Source organism: Thamnophis sirtalis, unplaced genomic scaffold, assembly GCF_051295495.1.
Source record: "Thamnophis sirtalis isolate CommonGarterSnake01/CBP01778 unplaced genomic scaffold, rThaSir2_p1.2 scaffold_3, whole genome shotgun sequence".
In the NCBI taxonomy this organism is placed as follows: domain Eukaryota; kingdom Metazoa; phylum Chordata; class Lepidosauria; order Squamata; family Natricidae; genus Thamnophis; species Thamnophis sirtalis.
Genome location: NW_028261383.1, coordinates 67,983,444 through 67,995,824, shown reverse-complemented (window position 1 = coordinate 67,995,824; position 12,381 = coordinate 67,983,444). Strand labels below are relative to the sequence as shown.

The window sequence follows — 12,381 nt, the reverse complement described above, 5'->3', positions numbered from 1 at the left end:
TCCTAATGTGACATTTCTAGCCAAAAACATCAGATAAACAACTGGGGAAACTTACTTAGATTAGTTCATGCAGAAGTTGGTACATCCAAGGAACATCAAACTGGGGAAACCTTATTGTAGAATAGGATACGGATAAAAGCAAATTGGAACTGTTGTTGTCTGCTTTTCATTGAAATGTAATGAGCTATCAAGAAAATGTTGTCAGTTATGTCCAGGTTTTGAAGGATTTGTTTTAATTCCCTCATTTCAATGTTAAAATAAGTTGAAATCTTCACTTCTTCAAGATTAGCTGTGTCTGCAGAAGATGCAAATTTGTTATTCGACCATCCTGTTCAAATTTCAATTTCAATGTGGACAGATCCCACAAAAATATCCAATTCCATAGGTACCCATTTTCAATTAAATTCACTCCTGTACACAGAGCTCAACTCTTACCATATAACCTCATGAGACCTAGCGAATTATTATTTGCTCTTTGTATTATATAACAGTATATGCCATGTTATGAAAAATCTAAACACCAATTCCAAGACAACTCAAACAATAAAACTGAAAATAAAACATTTTTACACCATGACCTAAATAACTCTAGTTGTAGAATATCTGTTTATAATGTTCATATTCTTCTAGTACAAACTGAAAATACAGCACAAAAGTTACAAGCCACAGATCACATGGTTTCAAGATGTCTTTTACATTACTGTATAAGCATATACTATATAAATGAAATCAGATGAACTACTTCTAACTAAACATGCAGAGGAGGACTGAAAATGTTCCCAGAAAGTTTACAAAACAAAGTCTGTTTTTTTTAAAAGCTACCACATCATAAATCCAATTTTTTTCTGCTGATTGCTCAGCATACATCTGTTAAAGATTAGGCCAAGACTCCACAATTTCATAAAAATCCAAGAACCGTAATTTTCCATAGCCTAGCCTTTATCCACTCCTTTCAATGAATATCAACTTAAAATTCCACACAAACAGAATTTTGTTACTTATACAAACTATAGATTTTATTTAGGCTTTATATGTCACACCTAGAGATTTATAAGAGGACAACACTTATAAAATCGCCAGCAAACTTATCTTAAATCGCCAGCAAAATGTGTACACATTACACACAAAATTTAAAATGTTTATTTAAAAAGGAATAGAAAAGCAAAGTAATTGGCAATCTAAAATACAGGTTGACCCTACTATCATGCAAATTGCTGGTGAGCACCCATATACCCTTTATAACTGTTGTCTCCAAGAAGCAAGCAAGGGGATCAGCCAAGAAAGTTTTCTAACTGGGAAGTTGCCATTAAGATGCTTTGCCAAGCCGTACTGCACTATGAGTTGAATCTTCCCAGCTGATCTTAAAGAGAAGGCTAGATGGTATTGAGAGAAACACCATTTTAAGCAAAGAATGTATCCTAAGCTGCTTAGGGTTCTATAAACTAAATACCTTAAACTGGTTCTGGCAGCTCACAAGCAAACCGTGTTACATGGTTCTTTTTAGTCAACCTACTTAAAGATCAAAAAGCTGAGTCTTATGCTACAGTGGTTGCTGCTTCTAAAGTCTTCAAGGTATAACCCCACATAAAGAATGTGACCAAGAGATTATTAGGAAGTGGATCCATTCAGCTGAAATCCTAGCCACACTAGCCAAAGTTTCTTGCTGCTGGAATAACCTATTCTTCTGGGAACTAATTAGAATCCCAAACTACTGTACACAGCTGTTATTTCAGAGGAAATGCTCCTTATTCAATATATGCCTGTTTCCTAAATCCCAGCCTTCAGAAACATTTATCCAACTTTTATGGAGTCCATATCAATTTCTTGGTCTTCAGTCCATCATTACATTCTGGGAAGTGGACTAATGATATCAGTCTTGCAGGTATGAATGAAACAATTTCATTGATCTTTCAATACTCAATTTAAGAAGCTGTCTAGCAACATGCTATGATCAGCAGTATCAACGCTTGATGATAAATTCCAGAAAATCTAAAACACCTGAGATCTCAATTGGGGCAAACAAGGGTGATTCTATGCTACATTCAGGTATGACATCCCAGTGAAATGAAGCTAGGTAACTGATTTATCCCAAATGTGCTGGATGGCTGTCATCCTCTCCAGTACAGGTAGTCCTTGACCTACCACCATAATTGAGCCCAAAATTTCTGGCGTTATGTGAGACATTTGTTAAGTGAGTTATGCCCCATTTTTCAACCCTTCTTACCTCAGCTGTTAAGTGAACCACTGCAGTTGATAAGTTAGTAACTTGGTTGTTAAGTGAATCTGTGAATTCCCCATTGACTTTGCTTGTCAGAAGGTCCCAAAAAGGAATCCCAATGATCTTGGGACATAGAAACGGTCATAAATATGAACCAGTTGCCAAGCATCTGAATTTTGATCATGTGATCAAAGGGATGCTGCAAAGAGCATAACTGTGAAAAACAGTCAAGTCACTTTTTCAGTGCTATTGCAACTGAACAGTCAGTAAATGAACTGGTGTAAGTTGAGGACTATTTGTGCCCAGTTTAAAAAAAAAAATTACCATTGGAAAGCAGTTGTCCAGAACCTCAGGGACTAAGAAAGAGTTATTCAAAGTAGACCAAACCTTCTTTAAGGCAGTGAGCGTCTAAAGATTTATTAACTATCTAAATCCAACTAATAAGACCTTCCTTTCTAAGTTCAACAATTACAATGAACAAATATCTAGAAGTCTAAGTAGGTAGGATCAATGAGAAAGCCTGGCAGTGAAGATGTCCTCTTTCCCGTGGCACGACAAAACCGTGTTTGACTAAGCTGCGCCCGATTAAACCGTGTCGCTGACGTCATCAACAGGGCGACAACAGCGAGCGCGGAGAAAGAAGGGCGCTTTAAATAGTGCTTTGAAAGCAAGCCGATTCAACTTAAGATAAGGGTTAGGTTTAGGGTTAGGTTTAGATTAGGTTTAGGATTAGGTTTAGGGGGGTTAGGTTTAGGTTTAGGGGTTAATTTTAGGTTTAGCGTTTACAGCGTGCTTCTGTCTCCACGCTGTTGTCGCACTGTTGATGACGTCAGCTACGCGGTTTCGTTGAGCGTGGTTTAGTCGAATGCGGTTTTGTGGTGGAACCCCTCTTTCCTTGCCATGTGCTCCTTTGTTACTCCCTTTATAGGAATTTATTCTTGAATGACCTTCACCTTCCCCACCCTGAGGAAATGCCCAGGCAAAGAGCACAACTTCTATTTGTTGCTCCTCTTGTCTGATAAGAACCCAAATAATCCTCTCTTTGTGCCTCTCTTTAATCTATTCACTTTACTGATAGCTAAAGGCTATTATACACCTTATCTATTTACTTGTATTTTATGTTATTAGGGCACTCTTTCTCTTGTATTATTATATTTTTGTTCTTTGCTATTTGTTTCATTTCTTGGGAAACATTATTTACTTGAGTACATAGTTTCATTTTGTGGGTGTTGTTACCTTGCTATTCTCTTTGTCTTCTGGCTGTGATAAATGATTTGAAGTGATGCTCCATTGATAACCTGCAATATACCAGGCACAATTGGGCCCTTTGACCTATGCTCACCCATAGGGGTTGTGAGATTTGCACTACTTGCACTTTAGCAGTTTACAATTTGGCTTCCTTGTTTAGAGCAGCTCAGAAAAGCAAGGGGACTTCTGGGCCCATCCTAAATGGAGATGGGTCTCTGTAGCAAATAGCTGCAACAATATTTGTTAATTCCCTGGTCCCTCATGATATTACCACCTCAAAAAGAAATGACCAGCAATTATATCTTGAGGCCCCTTACCAAGCATTTAGGAATTTATTAGCATCTGTTCTCTGAGGAAGCTCTCTCTGGTTTTCCACCTGGGCTCACTCATACCCAGCTCAAATCCTACTACATTTCTGCTTACACTGTTCCACACACCCCACCCATAACTTATTTCAATTCTGATAGATGTTACAGGAAGGAGCCACAAGTTCTGGGAGGGAAATTAAATCCTCACCCTCTCCACTGATGGTGATAATCCTACCTCCTTCTCAGAAAGGCCACATGTTTGCACTTCTGCTGACAGTGCAGATGTTTAACATTAAAACATGGCGTAAACATGAGGGGAAGTAAGAGAAAGCCATTAGTGATACTGTAGTGGCACCATATGCCCTCCAGGAATTTTTTCCATTATCTTACAACAGTATTTCTGGACATACCAATGCGCACATACATTTAATAAGAACTGGGAGTGGGGGAGGAACCACTTTGCTTTAGTTAATGGTGCCGTGCTGAAAAAAATGTTTAAAAATAAGTAATATTAAATACTTTATTCTAAAAAAAGAAGTCATTATTAAACTGTGCCAGTACAGAGCCTTTTGCAATTTAATTACATTAAATTAACTTTTACTGTTCTCTTTTAATTTGGGCCTATGCTAATGCCCCTGTTGCTGGCAAATTATTAGTTGTTCTGCAACAATAGAGGTAGGATTCACCTCCCTCCAATGTTCCCTCTAAGCATTTGTGGTAATTACCATTTTTCACACCACAACAAAGCTCTCATTTCTAATCCATAATTCACTACAACTGATATATAAAAGGAAGGAGCCAGCATTTATGCATCCTGCTATGTTACGCTCTCACTGCCTTCTGCTACAGCTCTTTTCTTTCTCCTACCTACCTGGGCTGGATAAGGCAGAACCACACAAAGAATTTTTTATTATTTTCCCCCATTTAACTATACTGTCCCCAAAAGGCATGAGAGGAAAACTACATGTCAGGGTTCCAAAGTCAAAACAGATGCTGTAGTATAGAAAATCCAAAAAAACTCCAAAAAAACCCAGAATTAAATCAATATACAATACTGTATATATACAATATACAGAAAATTACCTAAATAAAGAATGACAAATGTGAATTTCTGGTCTATCATTTCTGTAGGGTTATGAAAATATAGAAGAATTCAAGAAAACTGAAAAAGGATTTTCACCATTCAACAAATGGTGAAACCAAAGAATCTTTTGCACATGTGAATTCAAACCTTTGTTAAGGTTTTAACAAAAAATGAATTCTTTGAAAATACCCTTGTACAATGCTGAATATTCCAATTGTACATATTAAAGACAAGGTTTGAACTACCAAGACAGTAAAGTTTCTAAAAGGTGAATAATTTTCAGATCAATGAGTTTTGTTTTTTCGTTGTCCAAACAATTATCAATTCCGAACAAGAGAACATTTCTCTTATGAACCCTTAAAACTAATCAGTTTCAAAATTGAGATTTGTGTATGTGTATGCACGCGCATGCACTTAAAAAGCAGGAAATGTGGGCCAGAAAAATCGAAGTTCCCCAAATTGTCCAGTGAAGAACATGTCAAACACCAAAACAAACAGAAGGCCCATAAATCTCTGGCAATTCTAGAGAAGCCAGATTGAGAAAAAATCCTGTGGGGCTTGTGCTCCTTAAATAGCAACGGAAATGCCAACAGGCCTGAGCACTCTGCGGCAGAGGGAAGAAAGAGAAGGACCTTTGCTGGTGGGCAGATGGATCACTCAAGCTTTAAGGATCCTTCAAGGATCCTTTAACAGCCCATTTCCCAGTTCTGGAAGGAGATCTGGCAGATGTCACAGAAGAGGGACATTAAGGGACGCTCAGCTGCCCCTTTAAGGGGACTACATGGCATGACGCCAGAGCAAAGGAGCTGGAGGGGGATCAAGAATCCAGCACCTGGTGGCTCCTGTGACACTGCATGGAGGGTGGGTGTGGTGGGGAGGAGGTAATATGCCTGGGATCTGCCTGATATACCAAAGGACAATGAAGCCAGAAGCTGCTTTCTGGTGAGGACTATCTAACAGGGGTCTCCAACCTTGGCAACTTAAAGCCTGGAGGACTTCAACTCCCAGAATTCCCCAGCCCACTTTGCTGCGGCAACCCTCCAGGCTTAAAGTTGCCAAGATTGGAGACCCCTGATCCAAGGGGCATCTTAAGCAGGGGAGGGGTTGGATTTGCAAACCTCACTATATACCCACCCCGCTAGCCAGACACTTAGCTCATCTGACCGCAGTCCCTACCCTCACGGCTCTTCCTCTGCCAAAGGGTCAAAAAAAACCTCAAGAAATCTCTGCGCGAAGCCAAAGCCTGGCCGCCCCCAAAAAAAGCGTGCGCTCGGCCAAAAGCTTGGCTGGGCAAATTCTCCAAGCGCTTCCTGCCTGTGTCCACCCACCCATCCCGCTCCCCAATCGGCCTTCCTATGCCTGCCGCCCCTGCTGCAGAAGGAGCCGCTTCTGCCGCCAGACAGACAGACAGCCCAGCTGCCGCCTGCGCAAACCGTGCCCCCCTCACCTCCTTCAGCTGCTCCATCTCGGTGCGGATGGTTTCGTACTCCAGCTCCAGCTCCTCGTACTGCTGCTTAAGCTGCTGCTTCTCTTCCAAAACGACCAGCCCGTACTCGGCAGCCTGGATCTTCTCCCGGGTGGTTTCGCCCAGCTCCTGGGAGAGCCGCTTGATCTCGGCGCGCAGCCACTCGGGCTCCGACTCCATCACCAGCTTGGTGTATTCTTCCTCTTCCACGGCGAGAGACATCTTCGCAGCAGGCGGAGGCGGCCCAGAGGGTGGGGTGGGGGGGTTTCCAGACCGGCAAAAAGGAAGGAAATGCGGCAGGGAAAGCAAAGCAGGAGGAGGACGGACCCCGCAGCACCCTCCGCCCCTTCAGCACCTTCGGCACCCCGCCAGCCCCTCGGCCACCACCATGGTCCTCTCCTCTCCAGCGCCGCTTGCCCGGCGTGCCATGAACCGGGGACGATCGCCCGGCGCTTACACCATGATTCCTGCCTCTACCCCCCACCCGAGTCTCTGACTGCGGCTGCGAAACTCCCTGGGAATGTAAACCGCAGTGAAATCATTCAAAAGGAACGGCCAACCGATGCACCCGTGGCATTGTAGGACTTGTAGTCTCGGCTCCTTTGCAGCCTAGCCCAGATGGGGCCTGTGTAGACTACGATTCCCATAATGCACAGGGAGGCAAGCCCAGATGGATGGCAAGCTCCGGCCTCTTTAAGGAATTTTCTTGCACAGGAAGAATCAATCTGGCAGCCCGGCGCTGTTGTTATCCTCGGTGCAAGTGCGGTTGTGTCAAAGCGCCGTCTGTTTGAATACTGACCCCTAGCGGCCCTTCCTAGTTGAGTCCGCATGTAGAGACGTGGGGACGAGAAATCGGAATCGGATGTACTGCAGGATACCTTTTGAATTGTTCATTCTTGCACTGGTAGCTGGCACAGCCTGTGATAAGATTTAAGCTAAAATTCTGCAGATGCTTAAATGGCTGCACCAGTGGTGGGATTCAATTTTTTTTACTACCAGTTCTGTGGGCATGCTTGGTGGGCACGGTAGGGGAAGGATACTGCAAAATCCCCATTTCCTCCTGATCAGCTGGGGCTCAGGAGGCAGGGAATAGATGGGGGCGGGGCCAGTCAGAGGTGGTATTTACCGCTTTTCCAAACTACTCAAAATTTCCGCTACCGGTTCTTTAGAACTGGTCAGAACCTGCTGAATACCACCTCTGGGCTGCACATTTGTTTTTAGCCGCTGTTGATATGGCAGGAGAGGGAAGGAGGGGAACTCTAAAAATCAAGGAAGTCTTCGTTTATATCTAATTGAAAAGAAGTTGTTAGTAAAACCAGTTTTAGATTGCTTTTAAACATTCAGATGCAATACAACATGCTAGCAGCACTGAGCTCTCCACTATTAAGTAAAAGCACCAGGGTGACTGCATCTGCCAATCTCAAAATGCTTGTGAAATTACCAATGGCTTTGCTTAACTGAATCATTATTTACTGAATCCAATTTTCTAGGTTCACATGACATATCGGATCATAAAGTAATCACACAACATACTAAACCATATCAGCCATATGTTAGCCAAGCTGGAAAAAAAATTGATGGTGCCGCCCTTGTGAAAAATCAACATCTGGCATGTTTTAGTTAGAAAAAGGAAATTATCAATCAATCAGAATAGAGCTGGAAGGGACCTTGGAGGTCTTCTAGTCCATCCCCCCTGATCAAGCAGGAGATCCTATACCATTTTAGACAAGTGACTGTCCAGTCTCTTCTTAAAAACCTCCAGTGATGAAGAACCCACAACTTCTGAAGGAAAGCTATTTCACTGGTTGCATCAAATTATGCATGGCATGGGGAAAAAATTAAGAAGTTTTTGTCTTATTTCATGAAAACAGTAAAATCTAGAAACACCCAACAAAAGTAAACAGTGGGAGATGTCAATACAAATAAAAGGAATGTCTTCCTCACCTGGTACAAAGTTAAGCAAAGAGCTTGCTTCAGCAGAAGTTTGTAAATATGGCAGTTTCAAAGGAATAAAATACTTTGCCAAAGATAACACTATAAATTCAGCAAACCTGTTGATTGCTTAAAGTAGGATATCAACTCCATTTCATATGGGGAGAAAAAAAAAGGCTAAGCATCATATTGCATTGATGTGAACTTCCTTGTGGACTTGGACATACCTGTGGACTTCCCAGGAAAGCTTCCTCAAAGGTATTCTTAGGAGGGCAGAAATCTGAATATTGCCTTATGTACATTTCCTGATAAAATATATGGGAAAATCCCATTGGGAGGAAATTCCACTTGGAGCTAAGATTAGGTCTCCATGTATTCATGGAGCAAAATGAATATTGCCAATATATTTGTAGATGAGAGAAATGCTTAGGAGGACAATGGCCTCTTGAAGCTTCCTTATCTACATTTACTGATAAAATACATAGGTAAACCCCATCGGGGGGGAACCCACTTAGGGTTAGGCCGCCACAAATTCGAAGAGCAAAATGGACATCGCCAATGGATTCGTAGCTCAGAAAATGCTTAGGAGGGTGATGACCTTTCGAGCCTGCCTTATCTCTGTTTCCTGGTAAAATGCATGGGAAAATCCCATTAGAGAAAAAATCCACTTAGACTTACGGTTAGGTCTCCAGGAATTCATAGAGCTAAAAAGACATTGTGAACAGATTCATAAGGCAATAGTATGTGCAGAGGGCAGTGACCTTTCAAGTCTGCTTTTCCTGATAAAATACATGGGAAAATCCCATTGGAAGGAAAACCTACTTAAGTATAGGATTGGGTCTTCATTAATTTGGAGAATAAAATAGATTCATAGCTCAGAAAATGCTTAGGCAGGTGATAACCTTTCGAGCCTGCCTTTATATGTTTCCTGGTAAATACATAGGAAAATTCCACAGGAGTGGGTGGATTTAGGATTAGGTCTCCGTGAATTCAGAGAGCAAAATGGATATTGCCATCAAATTCATAGCCAATAGGCATGTTTAGTAGGGCTTTGTTTTTCAAGACTGTCTTAGCTACCTTTCCTGATAAATATATGGGATAATCTCATTGTGGGGAAATTCACTTAGGGTTAGGTTTCCATGAATTTGTAGAGTAAAATGGACATTGCCAATTATTTTTAAGAAGAGATTGGATAACAATTTGTCTGAAGGGTTTCCTGCAGTGGGTTGGACTAGAAGACTTCCAAGGTCCCTTCCAACTCTCCTTTTCTATTTCTATTTCTATTTCTATTTTATTCTATTTCTATTTTATTCTATTTCTATTTTATTCTATTCTACTCTATTCTATTCTAATTGATTCAAGCACATTGGTAGGAGCGTGGTGAGTTTTCAAACCTGCTTAAATTGCATTTCCTGATGAAATACAAAGTAAAATCCCATTGGGGGCAAATCCATTTAGGATTAGAGTTAGGTCTTCATGACTCTGTGAGTAAAATGGACAGTAACAACGGATTCATAGGACATCGGTATGCTTAGCAGGTTGCTGACTTTTCAACCCTGCCTTCATTTCCTTGTAAAATATATGGGAAAATCCAATTTGGGGTCAAATCTACTGAAGGTTTAGACTTTGGTCCCAATGAAGTCTGAGGACAAGATGGATATTGCCATGAAGAGGCAGAATGTGGACCTGGAATCCGTCTTTTTATCTGATAATCTTTTATACTCAGAAGTGGCAGGAAACTGAGAAGATGGGTGCCTATTAAATCAAAACAAGCACACCTGAAGATTACCTCAGGTGACATTTGTTGTGCCCTGCCCGGGGCCTTTGCAAAACACTTTAATCTTCTTCCTTTCAATCATTTTGATCCAAACTGATTTAAATATTTAAAACATTCCTTTTAATAATGTGGTCTACAAGTTGTAGCTTCAGAGCCAGGAGCTGTTCTGGTTTACTAATTCCTGGATTTTTTTAGCCTATGATTACATTTATCATGTGAATGTGTAACACTCTCATTGTTTGTTATTAAACGCACCTGAAACCAAAATATTAAGAAGTTTGATTTAATCCACCCCTGTGTATTTAATTAACAATGTTTTCTGATCTTTTCTGATTATACCCGTGGAGTTTGTTCACATGTCCTTTAACATCTTAACAGGTATTTAGTTAATTTCTCATTTATGCATTCAGGCCCATCTGCATAGATTTAATTCAAGATTTGGGGATGCTTCAATAACTTATATAAACTTTCTATGGGACCTCCATTAATGGGAATTGAAAATAAGCAGGTGGAAGGTAAATCTCATAGATAAAAGTTGAGAGCCCAACAAAAGCCATTCAGAACTTTCCTAAGGTAAATTTTAGCATCTGCTTTTGAGTCCAGATTTCATTAGTTCTTTTTTAAATACATATTTAAATATGATTGAAATACAAAACTGGGGAGGGGGGGGACCCCTTACATCCAAAAAAGAAAAAATGACCCAATTATCAAATAAAGTTTAATTTTAAACATATGGAATCTACCCAGATTGGATGTTTGGGGGGGAAAACAGATAAATTCTCCTCCCCTTTACATAAGAGGTCTACAAATAGCTGTATACTTTCCCATCCCTATTTTACAAGAATACTATATTAAATCAATATTTGTCTACATTATGATGGGTCAATTTCATTATCAAATAGAAACTCCTTCACCTGGAATATTTGTTTATTTAATTCAGTATTTAACCAACTATTTCTACCTTTTCTAAGAGTCCAGAAATGTATTAGCAAGCAAAGGATTTCCATTTCAACCAAAAGGCTGTATTTGCAAGTTAGCATCTTGTTTTCCACCTCCTAAGCTTGAATTCACATGGTGTGCTGAATCCCCAAAGTGTGACCAGAAAATTCAGGAAATTCTAGAGTTCAAGGGCAAGTGTATTGTGCAAACACAGCTTCTTTGTGATGCTATTCTTTGAAGAAAGATTAATTAATCTGAACTGGACAAGGTCTTGCCAACAACCTGTTCCTTTTGTTATAATCTCTCTCGTCAACAGTCTACACCAGTCTAGTTTTGGTTATTTCAGGGACAAAGTCCTACCATTTTCATAGAAACATCTTTAGAAGTAGCTTGCTAGTATCTTCTTCCTCAATGAAGGAACCTATTAGTATATTTTATCACTTTTAAATATATTATATGATTGACTACTGAGACTCTCCCAGCATTTTACTGGAATACGGCTTCCAGTTAAAGGCTGGTCTTTGTTGGTTTAGCATTACCTTAATGCAGCATGAAGACAAGATACCTCAGATTTCATTGTTCTAGTTTAAATTCCAGGGAGAGAAATAAAGATAAACTTTTTTTTTGTCAGGCCCTAAAATAACATAACTGTTTGTGTTTTCTGCATTCCTTGCGTGATGGAAGGAGATGGCAGGTTTGCTGCTTTAACTCCAGCAGTAAAATTCTTTTGGCTGTACTGAAAAGCAACATATCAGTATATAAAAGCTTTACCTAGGGTATTTTTGGGGATGATTGTTCCAGAACAACAACAATTGTTCCAGAACTTTTTAAAATATGAACATTGTTTTAATGTTAATCATTTTATTGTCTTTTAGCACTGGTTATTTGTTGATGATTTTCATTGTTCTGTACACTGGCACCCATTAGGGGGGAAAGTAGCATAAAAATCAAATTGTGATCAGTGCTGTTTTTTATAGGCCTCCAATCATGTTTGCCAAGTAGAAGCAATATCAGGCATTTGGGGGAGGGGGTATACTGACTAGAAGGTAGGTAGATTGACATGTCTTGTTAAATCACAAGATTGTTCTGTTTTGGTGTTGCACAACATCTGAGATGGGCTAAACCTGCCACATATATAAGCACCCTAACTGAAAGCCTTTGTAAGGGAGCTACAATGCCACAGCCACAGGATTGGAAGAAATCTTGGTCATGCTCTAATTTTCTAAGCAAGTTCCCGATCTTTCCCTTTTGTGACTCATTTCATTTTTATTCCATTTTGAAATTGTTGTTTGTTCCCTCAAACTCACAATGCAGTAAATAGGGCAAGCTGAGTAACTTAAGGGGAGAAGGCATGAAGCAAACCCTACAGGCATCTCTACTGACTGGATCTTTTTTCCCCATACAAAAAGC

At 40.3% G+C, this 12,381-nt stretch overlaps 1 protein-coding gene across 4 annotated transcripts in view; it reads right to left on the bottom strand.

The window, feature by feature from the left end:
* BICD2 (BICD cargo adaptor 2) overlaps positions 1-6,821 on the bottom strand; it is an 81,864-nt gene extending 75,043 nt beyond the window's left edge. For 2 of the 4 annotated variants that reach the window (XM_087709054.1, XM_087709056.1), the window contains exon 1: positions 6,306-6,821. In XM_087709054.1, the coding sequence (XP_087565180.1) occupies positions 6,306-6,545 (240 nt within the window). In that variant the 5' untranslated portion in view covers positions 6,546-6,821. Of the gene's footprint in view, positions 1-55; positions 296-6,305 lie in introns of all 4 variants that reach the window. The other 2 variants (XM_087709057.1, XM_087709055.1) reach the window with 2 other exon arrangements.
* Between the last annotated feature and the right edge of the window lie 5,560 nt (positions 6,822-12,381).